Source organism: Hippoglossus stenolepis, chromosome 9 (genome assembly GCF_022539355.2).
Source record: "Hippoglossus stenolepis isolate QCI-W04-F060 chromosome 9, HSTE1.2, whole genome shotgun sequence".
NCBI classification, from domain to species: domain Eukaryota; kingdom Metazoa; phylum Chordata; class Actinopteri; order Pleuronectiformes; family Pleuronectidae; genus Hippoglossus; species Hippoglossus stenolepis.
Genome location: NC_061491.1, coordinates 9,833,076 through 9,852,279, shown reverse-complemented (window position 1 = coordinate 9,852,279; position 19,204 = coordinate 9,833,076). Strand labels below are relative to the sequence as shown.

Below are 19,204 nucleotides of genomic sequence, written 5' to 3'. Positions count from 1 at the left end.
TGAGGTTTGAGACAAAACTATTATAAAACCTCACATTAACTGTGTGGTGCATTTTACATTTTAAATTAAACTGGCAATCAATAGTTATTACCTCCTCCAAGGCCTTAATAGTCCCCTTATGTAACCATGTTTAAATTCACTAGATCCTGATTTTTATTTAAATCTACACATTTCACACACTCACAAATATACCCTAAACTTTACAGATTTTTTTTCATCAAGATCCCTGGATTATTCTGAGAAATCAACAAAAATGTTGAATGCCATTACTTGCAATGTTAAAAAATACAGTAAACTGCTCCCTGATTAATACATTGACTGATATAAAACATTCTTAGGGGTTCTTACCTCACCCACACCACATCCTTCCACCAAGTTTCTTGGTAATACAACCCCCTTGGCGGAGGTGATAAGTCAAAAAATTAGGGAACCATTGCTAAACATGCATCAGAAGTTCACAGACATCTCTAAATTTCATCAGAATATATAAATATCAAACTGGAGACTCAATGTTGATACAAATGAGATACTTTTAATGCATTTTTAGCACTTCAGTTTTTGGATTTACAAATATAAACATCACATTCACTTGAGGTGATAAGATTACAGCACGACACCCAAAATACACAAAACACCTACTGTATGGAGGTTTATTTCACCTTTAAAATGTTTGCAAATGAGTTATTTGCAATGGTCTTATTTAGATACTTATATAGAGAACCAGATATGTGGGGTTGACCGCATTACTGAAAGTCAGTGTGAGGTGAGTCACTTGTTTACTGTGACTGTCAAATTCTGGGTGTTAAACCCACCAAGTGTGTGCTGCAACAGACTCAAACCCACCCACCCCCAACCCCATAAATTATTTGCAAGCATTATTTGACCCCGCTCAGTGAGACCTCTGTGTCAAACGACTAAATTAATGAATAAATACAAACTGTAATAAAAAAAAAGAAACAATAAATTAATGTTGAAATGTTGATGAAAAACCCATCCAACACCAACACTTAACAGTTCATAGAAGTATTTAGGAAACTGAAGACATGAGGGTGTAACAGGAAAATGAAGTTTGTTCTCTTATTCTTGATATACATTCTAAATATTTGGGATGTTTTTTAATGACAATTTAGTCAGATATTTATTACTGTACATGTTTTTTCTCTCTGATTCTGATAAATTACACTGATGTCAAATACAGATTTTGGCACAAAGGAGACACCGTCGTTTGAAGGCAAACGGAGGAAGGGGACATGTTTCAGTTCACGTCTCACAGTCTCTCTGTGATATTTAGCTCCTGAGACACTGTAAACTCATGAAATGATGCTCGTATAAAAATACTGGGTTTCCAAATATTTTAAGATTAAAAATAAACAACCCAACCGTCAATTACAAGCAACGTCTTTATAAAAAGTACAATCTGAACACAAATACATGCATGCCGTTTGTCCATCCAGTGAATGTATATCACCTTCTAATGAGTCCATCTCAGGTCTCTGTCCACAAATGTGTCTCTTTTAGTTGACCGTCAAACTGACCCAGAGACTTATCATAGGGATCGGTCCAGAAAACAAAATTGTTCCATTAAGTGCAAAGACAGTTTTTTGATCATTGTTTTTCCGTTGGGAACTAGCTTGTCTTCTGCAGCAGTTTCTCCTCTTTCAGTCTGAACGGCACGCTCACAGACATCTCTGCCATGAACCTTTCGCAGGCCATCTTGGTCACCTGCTTGCAAAAGCGAAGGTCTATCTGACAGATGCTTCCACACCGCTTGAAAAAGTTAAGGGAATGGTCTGTGACGCGGTTACAAACTGAAAAGAAAACGAAGAAAACAAGAGTCAGTCACAAGCCTCATACTTAAAAAGGGATGTGCAAGTTATTCTCGTCTTTTTCTTGAGGAGAAAGGTACAACATCTCAAAGAGAATGTACATTATTTAAATAAATAATCTTTGATGCCTCCTAATTTGAAATGTGTCAGCATTTAAAAAAATTGAAGTTTTGAGCCTAAAAAACACCAATGTGAGACACAAGTGATTTATTATTTCAAAATGTCCAGCAACTAGGTTATGTTTTCAACCCCATCTGTTGATTTGTTTGTCAGCAGGATTAAGACAAAACTACACTGTGATTTTCCACAAAATTCTGTGAAATGATGGGACACAGACCAAGACAGAACCCGTAAAATTTTTGGGGCAGATCCAGGATTTTTAGTGGCGTGAAACCAATAAGTGTTTGCAATTTGTTGCGGCTTAATTAAATTGAAGGGGACGGTTGGGCGTTGACAGAGGTACACACTCTAATGAGTGCCTTTCAAATATTCACTCTTTTTTCTGGTGTAAGCTCAATTAATTGGTGTTTTTTTGATTCTAGGAGTGTCAGAATGTAAATGCTTTGAGCAATGAAGTGCAGCTCACAGCATTCAGGTTATTATGGGGTTAAAATCAGCTGTGATTTACCTTCTCTACTTTCAATTTCTTTCATACAACAACACTCCCTCTGCAGTTGCCACACGAACACTGTGTTCAACAGCGAGGGCACAGCCTGTTTTCTGTTGCTCCTGCCAAAGGTAGTTAGTTAGTTAGTTAGTATCCCAGGTAGTAAACTATTAATTTGTAACCTTAGGCTGCAATTGAAGTACAATCTCTGGAACAGCATTCTTTTACATGTCTTTTGGAAGATAGTTTACATGTCATGGTAGAAATAGTCCAGATGTAAATATGAGATAAAAGATGGGTTCATTTGATTAATTCTATATACCTTTTAAGTTGAGGATTAAGTTACCTATTTGCTCCAAAGTAAAAGCCTTAACACAGGTCAGTGGTTTCATCCAGGAATTTTTTTTTTTATCTGTTGCTGACTCGGTGTTTACTGGGGATGTACCTCCCACAAACTGAACACTGGGAAAAGCAGAACAAGATAAATCTGGATTCCCTAAAAAACCTCCCAGCAAAAGCTTCTGGCTTCATACTGTGTCAGATCTGTATGTTATTTACAACCCAGCAGCTCCTGTAATCGTGCCTGTGTATTCCTAAGCTCCCGTTTCTCACCAGACAGGTTGATTTCTGTTAGAGAGTCTCTGGTCGTGGTCCCTGCTGCTGTCAGTAGGTTGACTGACTGGTCGTTGATGTGGTTGCAGTAACTCAGGTCCAGCCTGGACAGCAAAGGCATCTGCCGACTGACGAGACGTAAAGATGTGTCTGTGATGTCCAGCCCCGCCAGCCGCAGGGTCTCAACATTCCGCAACTTGCAGCGGTTATCCAGTTGACCTGTCAGTCAGTCACAGAAAAATATCACACATCAGTTTTGGTCAACAGGTGCAGGATAAACTACAAGGATATGTGCAAGAAGTCCCTCACAATATGTTCTGCAGTAAACGTCCTTTTTAAAGTCTTTGGAGACCAAAGTAAACCACTACGATTAAGTCGAGCCACTCTCTCATAAACTATTTTATTGCTATATAAGGATTCTAACCATTACATTATCAAAGGAGTGGCTAATTTAAAGTTGCATTGTTGAACAATTCTATTAAAATAAGTCACAAAACAGGGAATGTGGTGCACTCATACAGTAAAGTTGCACTTGTGCTTTGTTGGCCCTCTGAGTTTACCTGGTCTGTTGTCTGTGGGGGGTGAGAGGAGGTCCCTCATCTGTGCATCTTTAAGTCCCTCCACCCACTGGACATCCAGGGTGCGCAGCAGAGGGCAGCTGGAGGTGCAGAGCGCAGACACAGCAGCCCAAGAGCACCCAGACAACTTTAACACTCGCAGACCTGAAAGACACAGCAGCGCTTTGAAGTACAGATACAAAACAAGTGAAACAAACAAGAGATTTTTTTTCTTGTTAATAGATCAGGAATCACCCAAAGTTGTGTACCTGGCAATCGATTGATAAGCCAGCTTAATTGTTTCTTGGAAATATTTGTCCAGCTGAGGTCCAGGTAAACCGGCTGTCGGCGGATAACCCCACTCAGCATGAGTGGAGTGATGGAGGTGCAGCGGTTCAGATCGATCTTTGTCCACAGTCTCTTATCACAACACCTAAACATCAGACACACAGGTTCGTGTTGCATGTTAGGTCTTTGTGTTACTCTCTCAAAGCACAGAACCCAAATCAATAAGCTACCATTGCTCCCTCATGCTTAACAAAAGTAAAACATTATTGCATTCTGTGCAGCAATTTTTTTCTTTCTGAAATCTTCTTTGAAATGTAATGTTGAGTATAAAAATGTTAATATGAATTTACCATCTGTTCCATGTCTTGCAGACTCTCATGCAGACACACAGCTCCTGGTGTGTGAGGTAGCGAAAGATCTTCATCCAGATCTCACGCTGTATGATGTGCATTTTACTGTCTTTAAGAGGCAGTCTGTCGGGAGGCGGACTGATCGGAGGGGGGCGAATGACGTGCCGCTCCATTTGGACACACTTGGGTGGGGAGCGTGGCGGCACCGGGCGGTTGGTCGGCGTGCTCCGGTTGAAACCTAGTGGAGTGATCTGACTCGGGTAGAAGTGCCGCAGCTCCCACGGGGTCCCGTTCATCTCTTTGGTCTTGAGGTGTGGCCTCTGATCCCCAAGTTCATTACCGTTGCGGAACAACCTCTTGGGCTCCTCGTTTTCCGTCTCTGGCTCCACCTTCAGGGGTTGGCGGTTCTCGTTCGCCAGGCAGTCCTCCGTCTTCTGGATTTCCTGATTCAGTGCTTTGCTCAGTTCTCGGCTCAGCTCCCTGTTAGGCAAACGCCGCTTGCGGCGAGCTTTAGGACGCGGACCTTTTTCCTGGGTCTCACTTCCACCCTCACTGCTGGGGCCTGCCTGCGGAGAGCTGCTGTGAGACTGGTCACTGTCTCCAACAGGCGTTTTAATGCAGGGATTCAAAAGTTCATTCTTTGAGTCCCTGTCAGCCCCTTCTTCTTCAGCTTCTCCTAATCGCCGTTTCCTCTCTACACCAATCCGGAATTGAGGGTCCCTTCCTTCTTCGTCTTCTTCCTCATATGCGTCTTCGTCCTCCTCTTCTGTTTTGATATGGTGCAGAAGTTTGGAAAAATAAGGGTCATCTGACTTTTCCTGTTGAACAAAAATAGCATGATTACTTTGGTACAAGTGGAATTACCCACAAACACATTTACTGTGTTTACAAAAAAAGACAGAAAAATATAAATCAGTCACGCTGTGAATAATGCAAACCTTTTTCCTCACACTGAGATCGTCCTCATCATCATCATCAAACAGCTTCCTCTTCTTCCTCAGTTTGTCCTCAGGCCTGGGCCTGGGCAGGCTGCTGGGAGAGAGTAGTGGCGGCTGTCGGTGTAGAGACTCCTCGGGTCTGTACCTGGGCGTCTCCTCTCTGTCTGTTCTCCTCTTGGCTCCAGAGGACACGTCTCCCTCCTCCTTCACAGGCTTCTGTTCCCTCAGCAGAGAGCCGGGGAGGTTGGAGGCGTACTTGAAGCCTGGGCCCCTTTTTTGCTTCAATACCAAAGGGGACAAAATTGCGAGACAACTTTATACCTTTAGCCTAGGGCGACAAGATAAGCTGTGCTACAATTCTGAGGTTTAATACAGTAATCGCTGAAACCAAAAGTGGTTTCCTGCTTCCGTGTCAAACACAGTCACATGTGAAATACTTTCACAAACTAGAAAAGTATAAACAGGAAGTGGCAAACACATACTCAGAATAACAAAACAACTCTTTTAAACTGTATGAATTACCAAATCCAATCTGTATAAGTAATTGTCTTGTGACTGAAAATACTTCCTGAACACACTGTTACTTAATATTAACACTCTGACTCATACACATTTTGCACTCACTTTTCCACTTTTCCCAGCGTGGTTGCATTTGGGACATTCCCAGCAGTTGGGGAGTTCATCGTTCACCACCCCCGACGCGTCGCTCACCTGACAAATCAACAAGGAAACAAGCCAGATTTTCAACAAGAACAACGAGTTTTAAAAAGGATTCCTGTGTACAGTTTAACACAAACTGTTGGAGGGAAGTGAAAGCGAACACTGATGTGGTGCCTGTTAGGCAGGTCAGCTTAGTTTAACCTCAGCCTTAGTCAAAACACAGACTCCTGCTTCACGCATTCAATAGAAAAGGGAAGTAGACTCCTACTTTAGGGTCTTGAATATGGAAATCTAGACGGCTGTAGTGTCTGAATTATATAATATCTAAGTTGTTGCTGCAAAACAACTAGACAGTTCATGTTTGAAAAACTGGTTTGACCAAGCCGATACTAGCAACAACCTGTTGTGTTTTTTATATAACAGCTATAAACAGGGTGTGTGCTGCTTTACATTTTGTTTTGCCTTTATCTCAAGCAATGTTTTAGTAAAGAGATACATTCACACGCCCTTTTAAAAAGGTAATGAGCTCAACTTATCTCATTACGTGAATGTTCTCAAAGTCCTCAAACATGATATTGTCATACCTGAACCATAAAAACCACTGAGTCACATACAACTGATGAGTGTTCAGAGTTGTGTAAACCAAACTATTTCCATTTACCTTCAGTGACTATAGTCCTATCCTCTGAGTCACTCACATTACGTTTCTATGACCTGGCAATACTGGCCCACTGCTTTATAACAGATGAGTCGCTATGTGAATGACTTGACTGAGGTGGAGCTTTTCCATTGTTCCCAGCCTGACCCTCCATACCTTGAGGCAGTTAGGGTGGACAATCTCGTTGCAGATGGAGCACTCCATCAACATAAAGTTGAACTTGTCCTCCTCTTCCTCCAGTGTGTCCTCCTTGCCGGCCTCTTTACACACTACACACACCGCCGTGTGAGGAAGGACGGGCTGCATGAATTAAGAACAGACAAAAATAATAGGAATAAATACATTTAAAAAGGTTCAGTGTGTAGGCTTTAGGTGAAAGGGATCTATTGGCAGATATGGAATATAAAATAATCCTTGTGATGATTTCACTAGTGTGTAATTATCTAAATTGTATTATTATTAAAATTGTTGTTATATTTACCCTAGAATGGGCCCTTTAATTACTTTATATTTACACAGAGAGCGTGTTTACAATTCCTGAAACTGTCCTCAGACCTTTTTATAGAAAAATCAGGTGAATGCTTAAACACTATAAATATTTCTATTAATATCTACAACTCTCCTACTACTGACTTACCGCAATGCATTGTCTCATAATGCAGGACTGCTTCATGCGCCCCGGCCCTCCGAACTTCTTCATGTCCTTGCAGAAGTGACACTCTCCACACTCGGTCCGCAGACATGCCTCGCACTTTCGGCAGCGCGTCCTCCTGCGTCTGGCGCCGGACGAGCTGCGGTTGGACGGCAGCTTAACGGCTGACGTCGTCCCCATCTTGGGCTTTGGCCGGTTGGCTGCCCGCTGCTGGAAGACAAATAGAGAGACTGAAAGTGAGATTAAGATGAGAAAGTTCAGAGACTTCCTCTCGGGGGGGGGAACACAAATTTGTGCTGTCTCATCCATTGTGACAAGGATCTTTGAGCAAGATAATGCAACATGCTAAGTCAGCTTATATATATTGAGCTACTGAAGCAGAAATTGTTTTGGGTCATATTAGCCAGTCCAACAAAGATTAAGGTGGAAATATCTGTCAGGCTCAAACAATCATTTAGATTTTTGATTCATATTATTACATTCTCAATTAACACATTCATTCAAAGACAGAAATTCTCAGTTTATAAAGATATAAATCAGCAAATAACAAAAAATTGTTACCTATAACAAACAAGTTCTAATTAATTATCAAAATAAAAATAAATATGATTGGAAAATAATTTTTAGTTGATCAGGTAATCGATTAACAAATTAGTTAAGCTGTAAATATTAGCATCTAAAACAGCAAAGAATGAAACGATGGAGGAATTTATCCGATGTAAACCTGCCCCTCGGCTGCCGCTTCCTGAGCTCTGACATTTGTGAGAATCACGCCCATGTACTGTATGTGTGACTCATGGGAGTAAATGAAAGAGAAGGTAACATGATGATTAAACTCTTAAAAATGTGCAAGGGAGAAGACGCAGCAACACCCCCACACACACATGCACACATACACACACAGCATTTAGCTTTTTGAATCAATGACCCCAAATTCAAATTTGTGATTTTCTCACATTTATTTTTAGTCTCTTTCCTGTTGCCATGGTAGGATTGTGCAGCACATTGAAAACAAGACAAATCATAGACCATTACATGGGTTCTTGTTCTAGCAGGAGAGGTTACCTTGGCAACACATTTGCCTTGCTGGTGGCAACTGTTTGAATAGATGAGTGCAAGAAAGTGTCATCTATTAATATAAACTACTCGTAGTATCTGCACACAACCCACACACTACTCATTAAGTGGCTATATGAGCAACTATCACTGTTCAAATGTATGATACATGAGTATTAAAAATACCCTTCAAGAGCATGTTGATTGAATTTGTGCATAGCAATGCTAGAGAGCTACCGGCAGGTTGAACAGGTAAAACACTGGGAAGAGAGAACAAGACATTCCATCAAGCCTAATGATGATATTTCCTGCAAAGAGATGAGAACCTGCTCTTAAATGTTATGTGGGGGGAAAAAACTGCCTTCTCAGCAGGTCATTAATGTTTCCCTGATTTAGTCAGAACATGTTCTTTCATGTTTACCCAACAAACTGTTCTTCTTAGCACCTCGGGAGGGTTTTGGAAAGAGAGGTTTAAGGAAAACTATAACTTTAGATTGTGGAGTTTGTTTACAACAGAATATTTTTCTCAAAAACAATATGCTGGTCTTGGCTGGCTGATGCTGATTTAGCATTTAATCAAAACACAAAGGCAGATTTCCATAAAACCATCTGACTACCATGGAAATATGGAAGTGACACGGGTGACATCACAGAAAGAACTGCTGCTGCTTCTGTGACTGTCAACTTCAGAAACTGCTTTTTAAGTCCAGCTGCCTCATGATTTCCCCGTTGTCTTACAACTGCTTTCTTAACAGAAAAACCGGAGATCAGGTTTGCAGCGCTTCTGAACACAGTGTCTGATGAACTAAGTGCATGCTCCTTCCACTCCCTGAACAATCTCTGACCTCAACCTGGCTACTTTATGAGGAGCTGATAGTAAATGAGGCTACAAACAAATGGAACCAGCCCGGCCCACTGTGCAGAGCATGATCCCCAAAGCAACTATCACCTGACCCGTCTTTACTGTAACTCTCTGCAGTACTATGTCAGGAATTTGGGATTGGTTTCTGAGGCCTGAGAACAAAAACATGGCCTATATTCTGAGCACAGTCTTCTGACCCAGGCTTCAGCGTGGATTTTACTGTGGGGGGGGGGGGTAGTCACAAGGCTCACATCATCTGCTGCTCATGTACAGTGGGGTCCTTGACACAAATTTTAAAAAAAGTGTCTCTCCAACAATGTGTCACAACGGAAGAGGTCAAAACAACCCTGTGTCTGTGATGAGGAACCGTTAATGGGTGGTGTGGGTATAAACATTGTGTAAGCACAAGGAGCTGGCTCTCATGTCAACACTTCTCATGTTTCTCCTGAATAGTACAGGCCAAGTGACCAGTGGAGGCTTTTGCAATATCCCATAAAAGGTATTTTCGAAACTAAACATGCCGTGGACCCCAATACAGATGGATCTGATTTTATATAAGTTAGTCCTATAGGAGTGGGACCTCTGGACAGAATCAACAGCAACATGTGGACAAAAAAACGTGAAAAACATGTGGACCAGAAACTGTTGAAACTAAACCAATCAGACTTTTTGCCGGGGTCACTGGGACCCAGTTTGGGAACCCAACAGAAAGTAGAGCCACTTCATTGTTCCAGCTCCCCATCCCCCTCCTCGGCCCCTGCTCCCACAACATGTAGCCTAAAGCCTTCTTAAAGACACAGAGTGGTGGGGCAACTTTAACAAGTGTGAGGACACTGATCGCCAAAAAAATGCTTTCCCCAGGAAGAGACGTGGAAGGACGGGAGCAAATCACAGCTTTAGCTAGCATGTAGGTGTGTTAGCCGTGCAGCTAGCAGGAGGTCAGTGAGGCTCCGGGCACGGACAGGAGTCTGTGAAGTTCAGGGCATGGAGGTGCTCAGTGTGCTCAGAGGTGGTCACAACAGAAATGGGTCAGTAGCGGTGAAGCATGACAGATGGTGTCCGGGGAGGAGGAGAGGACGCGGCGTGTTTTGAGCGCTATCAGCTCTGGTGCCTAGCTCCATCTAACCCCGTGTTATCTGTGTTAAATGTCCAGCCAGCGGCTCCTCTCTGGAACCGGGCTAACGTTTATAAAACAGCGTTCTCCTCCTTCCCTCCACGCGACCACAACACAGGAAGGGGCAGCGGGCTGAGAACTGCACGATAACCTGAAGCCAGGGAAGGAGAAAACACGCCATTCAGCTCCCACACGGAGCTTTCAGCCACACGGCACATCGCGAACACAGGACAGGCAGCGCAGAGGGGTGACGGTATGAAATGTAGGAGCTCTGACCTGCTCGGACTCTGAATCATATTCCTCATCGTCTCCGCTCAATGACAAGGCCATGGCTCCTCTGTCTCATCGTTTGTGGACGGCACAGAAAACTAACATGGCTGAACGCGGCTCCCGCAGCTCCGCCCTCCCCGCTCCTCACGGGCAGCTGCTAGCTCATGGTGCTAGCTGTGTGCTCCGTGCTGCGTTCACTGGCGGCGGGAAACACGAGCTTCGCGCTCACCTAATCCACTCCCATCATCCAGGATACATGTCGTTCTTGGACACAAAAACAGCTATTACACCTATGTTGCATGTTTGTAAGCGTATTGAAACAGTAGCGTAAAATATAAGGGTGATGCAGATGCAATTTTGGCACACCAAAGCGTTGTAATGCACTAAATTACGTATTTACGTGTGTTGTAAATGCAGCATCGATGCGACCGGAAATGAAGATGAGCAGGTAAAACAAGATGATTCACCTTTACGCGTGTGTTTGCTTCTGCTCGGTGTTGTAAGACCGCACAGGTTAATTCTTCAAAGGTTAATTTGATTTATTTGACATCTTAATCCCCAAATATGTACGTTAGTCTCACACTCAGCTGACAGGCCTTTGGATGGGTTTACCTGACATTATGTGTGGCCTTATTAGCTCTGTAATGATTACTTCTGGTGTTTACATGCTATAGCTCATTGGTCAAAATGTTAAAAGTCAGTCAGAAACCTCAGTGCAGGTGTTTGAGCTGAGGACAGGAGCAGATGTGAAGATGGCTGCCGTATATTTAACATCAATAATTAAAATGTCAGCCGGTGTCACATACCAGATTTGCCACCATATATTAAACACGATAACCTCGAATACATTTAATTCCTCTGAAAATGAAAAAAAAACACCACCTACACTAATGATCTCATATTGATAAAGACCCAATAGTTTTAGTTTCAGATATAATCAACGTAACAAGAGACGTGTCGTTGACTTCCTCATGAGTGAACTGTGTGATATCATACTGAATCATGTCGGCCACTGTGTGGTGTGGACATGATGTGATTTGGCGGCATCTGGGGATCGTATCAAGAACGTCTCGTGCAGCGAAACAGTTATATAACCACCGTGTCGAGGGAAACGTCAGTGTTCTTCCACCTTATATGAAAAGTGATTTCGTCTCAAGATGAACTGGTTATTTTTTTATTACTAGTGATTATTTTTTTATTTAATAAAAGGGTAAATTGGCAGATTTATACTGGGATGTCCTCTTCCCACTCATCACTGTGCAATGTATAATGCACTTAGATGTCCACCTCTAAATGTCACTGGTTGTAACTGATATTCAAATGTAGTCACTTCAATTATCCTTCTTATTCACAACAACATCGTGTTCCTTTCAAATGATCAAATGAGGCTCTTTGCTTATATTAGGTCCATTTCCTCACTTGATATGTTGAAGCATGCCATGTCCTCTCATTTAGAGATGGAAGATCAATGAAGCTGTCTGTATATGTCTTCATGTATTTAAATATATGCAGTATACAATTATACCTGGTTGTATGTGGTGATCCACTCACACTCAACTGTTTATGAGATCATACTTTTTGACTGTAATCATTGATTAATGTTATCCTTTTCTGTTGCTGTTTTGATAACTGTATTTCTATTTAGGAATATATTGATTGTGGTAGATGTTAGGACCCCCCCGGAAACAAGATAGTACATCTGAAGGGGTTTGTCATAATGAGTGCATTTGAAATAAATGTTTTTATACGTATGCACGCTCTCTTAATACTGCACTGTGTTTGTTAGACGAGTCTCATCATTTTTTCATTATATGATCCCCTTCACATTCTTTTTGAAACATGACTAAATCCAGACCCTGACACAGTAGAGGCTTTGAGTCAACAAGAGGAACTGTATCACAGGATATGAGGGAGTGGTGTTCAATCTGCAGAGATGTGCTTGGCAGTGAAATCAGAAATCACTGTGCTCAAAACTAATTAGAAACGATAGGCAACACATTCGATTCAATGAGAGACATTTGTTATGGTTAATCTGTGAGGAATGTGCCAAAGCAGTGCAGTGCAGTTTCCCGTTGGTAATGGGAAACACACATTCATGCATATATGTTTGCATGTACAGAAAAGCACGCATTGGAAGACACATTATGTTTATATGCTCTTTACTATAATATAATGTATTTTCTCAACATAAAAAAATCTACATCCCATGCGTGTCGGATTCTGCCCATTGGATATGTTGTGATTGTGAGCCCTCAGGTGGTGAACGACTGCAATGACGTTCCTCACCATATTTTTCCCTGTCCACTCATTCCACAGTGATAAATTGAGCTTCTTTATTCTCCAGCAAATGTCCAAGAAAACTGAGCCGGATTATAGAGAGATGCTCATTGACTATAAGTTGTGCATGTGTCTTAGAGATGGTGGTTACTTGGATCTTTGAGGTGTGAACTCACACAGGAAGGCCTGCAAAACCCATGTCTGACTGTCTCCAGTGCTGCTGCAGAGCCTCAACGGAAATAAACTCAGAGTTTTTAACTTTGATTAAATGCACTGTCGGTCTGTGGGTGTGTGTGTGCTTGAGTTTGCCCCAGTTACTGTCAAATAAATCTGTGGATGTATTGTGCTGAGGAGACAGTTGATATAAATGAGTTGTCAAGTAGATGTAACTAGGGAAAAGGAAAACATAAATAGCTGATGATGATTCTAGTGTGGTGGAAATAGATGCACACCATTTCTTAGATGTCAGTGGAGCCATTTTGTGTCAAATCCTCACACTTCTGGACCACACTGTCACAGTCTCTGATTTGGTTACATAAAAAAACACATGGAACAATGGGTTGCTTGTTTCAGTGAGATATGGGCTAACAAACCACCTCAACCTTCAAACATAGTTTTTGCAATAAATTGAATTAACATTTAGCTCAAATATATTATGACTCATAAGATGTTGTATTTCTTTGAACGCACTCTCCAGTGGCATGGGAGCCATCACTAATGTAGTTCATTAGTATTTTGAATTTGCCTGCTGTTAACAACACAGAGAAATGTAAAATTTAGGTTTCATTGGTTTCTCGTCAAAACAGGATGACAATTTTCATTAATATCTGTAAGAGTGCGAAACTTAAGTGTAATGATTTGACACAGAATGACCCAATGGCAACTAATAAACTGTAGAATGATTAAAATTAAAGTCCCCACCAGACTTCAGTTAGATTCTGTGTGTTCTCTCCAAGTCGCTCACTAACATCAATGTCCCCATAGTGTCATTAAAAGTGCCGAGAGTACAGTGTTTGTATAGTGGTGTCGTTCACTGGGTTTACTCTCAGGAAGTGAGACGCTCACACTCAGGAAGTGTGTGAGCATCAGTGTTAAGCCGTTTCCTGTTGAAATAAAACAGGATTACACAGTCATGCTTAATGTTGGGGAAGTGCGGGACAATATGGTCCAAAATGATCAGTCGATATCGATAATCATCAAGATAGATGTCACATTATTTATTTTAAAGAGACACTGCACACTTTAAATATTTTTTTTATTATATGACTATTCCTTGATGAAATACATAATAATGCATAATGCTGGGTTTAATATCACATTTATTACATATTTGATACAAAAAAACTACATTCGTGGCTTGAACATGGCTCATAACGAATCATAAAGACAGATTTTATGACACTTGATAAACAGAAAAACATTTTACAAATCTGAGGTGGATCAGTTATGTGTTCTGCCTCCCCGTGAGCATTACATCGACATACATGTATATTAGACAGTTGTTGTATTGCTAAGGGTGAAAATGATTTCGCTTTAATTATTGACATGACTTCGTTAGCCAGCTCTACGCTGGGGACGTATTCTCAGTGGAAAGTACGCGCAGGATGTCAGTTTGAGCCGCGGGCGTAAGGAGGCGAGCTGAGAGGAGGAGCGGTGGATTGTGGGTATGTTGTGTTTCCTGACGGTCAGCTGCTGCGGGGAAAGTCTCCACATAGTTTGACAGCCACTTTCTCAACCCTACTTTTTGTTGAATCGCTACTAGATCCGCTACTAGATCCGCGTGTCGAGTAGCGACCTCAAGCGTTGGCTTGGATCGATCTGAACTAAAGCGAAGCGGCGACTTGCGGTGACTTTCCGAGCAACTCTCTGTCGGAAATGAGTTTGAACGAGCACTCGCTACAGGCTCTGTCCTGGAGGAAACTCTACCTGAGCCGGGCCAAGCTGAAGGCCACCAGCCGAACTTCAGCTCTGCTCTCCGGCTTCGCCATGGTGAGTTCACCGCCTCTTGTTCCAGTGAAGTTCGACACAACACAACACACACACAGAGTAAATGTGACGCAGAAGCTTGTTTTAACCTGCTCAGGCCCAACCACCGCTCCTGTGTGATGACAGGTCATGACTGTATATTAACTCCAGTGAACTGTGTGGGAGAAAACCTTATAAAAGTAGCTCCAGGAAACAAACGGTGTACTCCGGCAGGTGTCACGGTGCAAAGCAGCGCAACAATCTGAAGATCTGGTGATAGAACAAGTTGGTGCAAACTTCAGAGAGTTTGGCAACTCACGATCCAACTTAGTCCTGTAGGGTCACCTTCCGCCACAACAAGTAGACCGCACAGCACCGTGCTGACACAGCCAAACCATTTAGCTACATTCACATCTACACCAATTCAATCAAAATACAAACAACAAAAAAAGCAAGCTAAACTTGTAAGTAGTAAATAATGTGCAACAATGTGTTGTAATAGTTCTACTTGGGATGTTACCCCCTCACACACACACATAATTATAATAGTAGTAAAAAGTAAGATGCAAAGAATGAAATCTCATGATTTAGCTGTTTACTCATTAAATGTTTATAGTGTTTTTCCGGAGAGTGTGAATTTACACGGTTCGTCATAGGTGATACTTTTCTCTTCATTTTGTTAAGCCACAACATGTCCACTTGCATATAGACCTACAACCACTGACTTACATACAATGTAAAACCACTTTCTGAACAGCTATGGTCAACGGCTGTTGGTGGAAAAAGTGTTTTTATCTCATATGTTTGGGTCGTCAGATAAAGGTTTGTCTCATATTGTTAAACATGCAATAAAAGCCATCTGTGAAGATTTGTAATGTTACATTTCATTGGATTAATAGCTGCCATTGATATGCCCCATCTCATTGTAGAAAACAGCTCATTACATTTTATCATTGTGCATTTACTGTAAACAACAGCTGTGTTTGTTGTGTTACTGATACAGTCTGGGTTAAATAATTTAAGATATTAAATAATATTATCTGTGCAGTTGGTTGTTTACATGTATATTCAGTCATTAGGTGAAGCAAAGTCATTTTAGGTGTTTATCAGTCCTGTTTTCTGCATTGAACAGCCTAAATCAATTTTATATTTCCAAACTATCTAGGTTTGAAATGGACTGAATGAAAGACAAGTTTCAAAATAAATCTGATTTAAAAATTTTAAATTTTTTATAATAACTGTGTTTAATTGCAGATACATGATTTCCCTACAGTTACTACCAGTGCTGATACCATTCCAGTGGAGTTATATCGGTGCAGATATCTGCCACTATGTTTATTCATGAAAACCTACTGTTAATAAAATGTCGTAAATACTTTGCTGTTTTTATTTTACCAGGTTGCTATGGTGGAGGTCCAGTTGGAACGGGAGTATGAGTATCCTCCCGGGCTGCTCATAGCCTTTAGTGCCTGCACCACAGTTCTGGTTGCAGTTCACCTCTTTGCCCTCATGATCAGCACCTGCATCCTCCCTAACCTTGAGGCTGTCAGCAACGTTCACAACCTCAACTCTGTCCACGAGTCCCCCCACGAGCGGATGCACCACCACATAGAACTGGCCTGGGCTTTCTCCACAGTCATTGGCACCCTCCTCTTCCTTACGGAGGTGATGCTCTTGTGCTGGGTGAAGTTCTTACCCCTCCAAAGCAAAGCAGAAGAAAAAAACGGCACCATAAGTTCCGGCCAGGCCGCAGCCATCGCCTCCACTTGCATCATGGTGCCGTTTGGAATAGTCTTCATTGTGTTCGCCGTCCACTTTTACCGCACGCTCGTTAGTCACAAGACGGACCGACAGATCCGAGAGCTGGAGCAGGTCATTAAGCTCCAGAACCAGCTGGACCACCGGCCGGACAATGAAGAGCTGAAGGCAATTGTTAATTTCCCTTGATCACAGCCAGTCAGCACACAGCAATATTCAGCAGTACTTTTATTGTGAAATCTCCTCTTATAGCTTTTGATGAACTGTGCTCAGCTGCTTTTTTCTGAAATTTCAAGCCTTATCTGTCCAGCATTTCAGGTCAATCCCCTTTTGGATAATGCATGATCACAGACAAACAATGGCAGTGAAGTAAAAGTGCACTTCTTTGTCAGGCCAGAAATTCTTTTCAGTGTTCATGTGAATTATTTCCGATGAAAAGGCATTACCAGGGTCTTTTATGTGGGGAGTTTGCATGCTCTCCCCATTCTTGCGTGAGTTTATCCCGGTACACTGGTTATCTTCCACAGTCCAAAGACATACTGGCTAAATTAGTTGGCAAGTCCCTAATTGCCAGTAGGCGTGAATGTGAGTGTGAATGGTTCCCTTCATTATCTGTGCTGCGATAGGCTGTCCAGGTACCCCACCTCTCACCCAACGATTCTTAAACGATAAACCTTCTAATAATGAATGGATATTCAGTTACATTAGAAACTCTGTCTGCTGGCTTCAAAACCAAAGTTATAGAACGAGTTGCATCCTTGTCAAACATTTATTAGTCCTTTGGTTTGGTTGATAAACACGTTGTTCATGTTCATCCTCACTGAATTTAATGGTTGCTTGTAAGAACCTTTTATTTTTCCTTAGTTATCGGTTGTGTGAAGGGTTTGCTGATTTTTCCTTATCAGGTTTTTTAGTCTGCTGAACAATTGAAATTTTACTATTTGTATAATTATCTTTTTGAAGATCTGCATGCATAGGAAAATTAAGATCTGAACAAAGACATGCTTTAGGCCTTTAACAATAAAAGTAAATGCAAAGTAAATGAATGGCACTTACAGAAACTTTTAAAAGGCTACAGTGTAATCTTTTTGTAAAAACTTTTGTAAGTACCATTCATTTACACCTCTGCATTTATAAACATAGGACCCAGATGGAAAAATACCAAAGTTCTGCTTTAATGTTAACATCTACCGTTTTTTATGTGCAATATGAGGCAACAGGGACATTGCTTAAAAACAAATGCTGGTCAGGGAAATTCTTTGCAAGGTGTGTTATTGCAGTGGACATATTTTTAAAGCAACAGTTAAAGTTAGGAAACTAAATATTAAAGGCAGCATTTTATGCCGATGGTTGTGTCTCTTTAGGACAATTTTTTTCTTTCACAGTCTCTTTTGAAGTTTTGCTTTTTGCAAATGTTGGTTATAAATATGTATGTTTTGTACTTAGTTTACAGACTTGAGCATGTTCACACATTGTTAAGGTTTAAAGTGTGGAATATAGGGTTTGTCCTTTTTGTCCTGTGGCACATTGTTGAATTGTTTTACTTGGGTTTGAACATTTTCTTTTCTTTTTGTCTTCATTGATGCCAAAACTCAAATGAAGGAATGTGAACTTTTAGAGTTGAATGTTGATTTATGCAGTATGTCATATCCCTAAATATTATGAAATTAGTAAAATCCCTCTTAACATGAGTTGTAAATATATAACAATATATAGAATCTTTATTTTGGCTTTTTGTCAACAAATTGCACAATTTTGTGATTTTGGACTCTTAACCAGATGCTGTATTTAAACCAAGGCAATGATGTGGTTATTATTGCAACATCAGTTCAGTCTTGGCACAGTCATCATGATGGTGAACACAATACTACTGTGTTTCTGTGTAGTATGCAAATGAGTAATAAAGGGTTAGTAACTTACTGGCTGATTAGTACCAAAATTATCACACTATACCATATCATTGTTGATTGGGTTTCTTGAAGACTTTTTTGTTACAAAGAATTAAATAAAGACAGAACTGCAGTCACTCTGAAGCACTTCTGATGAGAATGTTCTACATGTGGCTTCTTTACAAACAGATCAATGCAAACAAAAGCATGTTTCTTTGATAAATTTTTTTGTGGCTTATTTATTTAATTATTTGTTTGTTACTGTATATAGGGAGTTTGCTGGTTCTCTGCATGCACAGCTTTAAAAAGTGAATTATCTGTAGATACTGTATTTTAAGTTTTAGCAGCTGAAGAAGCTGCAGCTTTTTGACCTGGCTCGATTTTACAGGATTCTGTTTTCAGTTTGAATAAAACATAACATTTGAGATCATTTGTGTGTGTCATATTCATTTTTATTTGCATGTTTTTCGTGTTTAGAAATACCACGAAAAATAGACAAACTAATTCTCAAACCAAAATATATTTTAAACTGTGAAGTCAGAAAGGGGAAACTACACAGGAAATGTGTCCATACATTCAGTTTGAGTGCAGCCTACACTTGTCGGCCAGTAAGAAGCATGACTGTGCATCACAACAAGCAGCCTTGTGGCCTTCAGTGTTTCCGAGGCTGCTTATCTTGCTAAGCCGTCCACAGTTTCCCTTAATCTGGCAGAACACTGCAGTTACAGAAAGTCATTGATTTCCCTCTGGCTTATTCTCACAAATGTGTGACTTTCATTAGTTTTTATCCTGTGATCACACATAGATATTGCTTATCAAAAATAATACTATCTACACATGCTATAGCCTGGTTAAAATAGTCATG

The 19,204-nt window shown here is 41.0% G+C and overlaps 2 protein-coding genes across 8 annotated transcripts; one reads left to right on the top strand and one right to left on the bottom strand.

Moving 5' to 3' along the window:
• Window positions 1-510: 510 nt before the first annotated feature.
• kdm2ba (lysine (K)-specific demethylase 2Ba) lies at window positions 511-10,626 on the bottom strand. Of its 7 annotated transcripts, XR_004697508.2 has the most exons (11): window positions 10,457-10,626; window positions 7,134-7,358; window positions 6,653-6,796; window positions 5,803-5,889; window positions 5,179-5,466; window positions 4,241-5,058; window positions 3,872-4,035; window positions 3,606-3,767; window positions 3,046-3,264; window positions 2,455-2,555; window positions 1,672-1,808 (listed from the first exon to the last, which is right to left on the bottom strand). XR_004697508.2 is itself a non-coding variant. In XM_035165657.2 (10 exons), exons 1-10 carry the CDS (start codon window positions 10,508-10,510, stop codon window positions 1,627-1,629), a joined length of 2,334 nt encoding a protein of 777 aa, XP_035021548.1. In that variant the 5' UTR covers window positions 10,511-10,626; the 3' UTR covers window positions 511-1,626. The 7 variants fall into 7 exon arrangements, 5 of the variants coding, with proteins under 5 accessions (XP_035021548.1, XP_035021545.1, XP_035021546.1 ...); XM_035165657.2 differs by lacking the exon at window positions 2,455-2,555 and having other exon boundaries at window positions 511-1,808; window positions 5,179-5,457; XM_035165654.2 differs by lacking the exon at window positions 2,455-2,555 and having other exon boundaries at window positions 511-1,808; window positions 10,457-10,625.
• A 3,733-nt stretch (window positions 10,627-14,359) lies between these two features.
• On the top strand, window positions 14,360-18,764 carry LOC118115137 (calcium release-activated calcium channel protein 1). Its single transcript, XM_035166124.2, has 2 exons — window positions 14,360-14,716; window positions 16,091-18,764. Exons 1-2 carry the CDS (start codon window positions 14,603-14,605, stop codon window positions 16,637-16,639), a joined length of 663 nt encoding a protein of 220 aa, XP_035022015.1. The 5' UTR covers window positions 14,360-14,602; the 3' UTR covers window positions 16,640-18,764.
• Window positions 18,765-19,204: the final 440 nt, after the last annotated feature.

Bases quoted from the DNA above. Each gene is read 5' to 3' on its own strand.
- LOC118115137 (XM_035166124.2), top strand. From the start codon at position 14,603: ATGAGTTTGAACGAGCACTCGCTACAGGCTCTGTCCTGGAGGAAACTC. The intron at 14,717-16,090 runs GTGAGTTCACCG...TTATTTTACCAG, and splicing joins TGCTCTCCGGCTTCGCCATG to GTTGCTATGGTGGAGGTCCA.
- kdm2ba (XM_035165654.2), bottom strand. From the start codon at position 10,510: ATGGCCTTGTCATTGAGCGGAGACGATGAGGAATATGATTCAGAGTCC. The intron at 7,359-10,456 runs GTCAGAGCTCCT...TTTGTCTTCCAG, and splicing joins ATGATTCAGAGTCCGAGCAG to CAGCGGGCAGCCAACCGGCC. The intron at 3,265-3,605 runs GTAAACTCAGAG...ACTGACTGACAG, and splicing joins CCCCACAGACAACAGACCAG to GTCAACTGGATAACCGCTGC.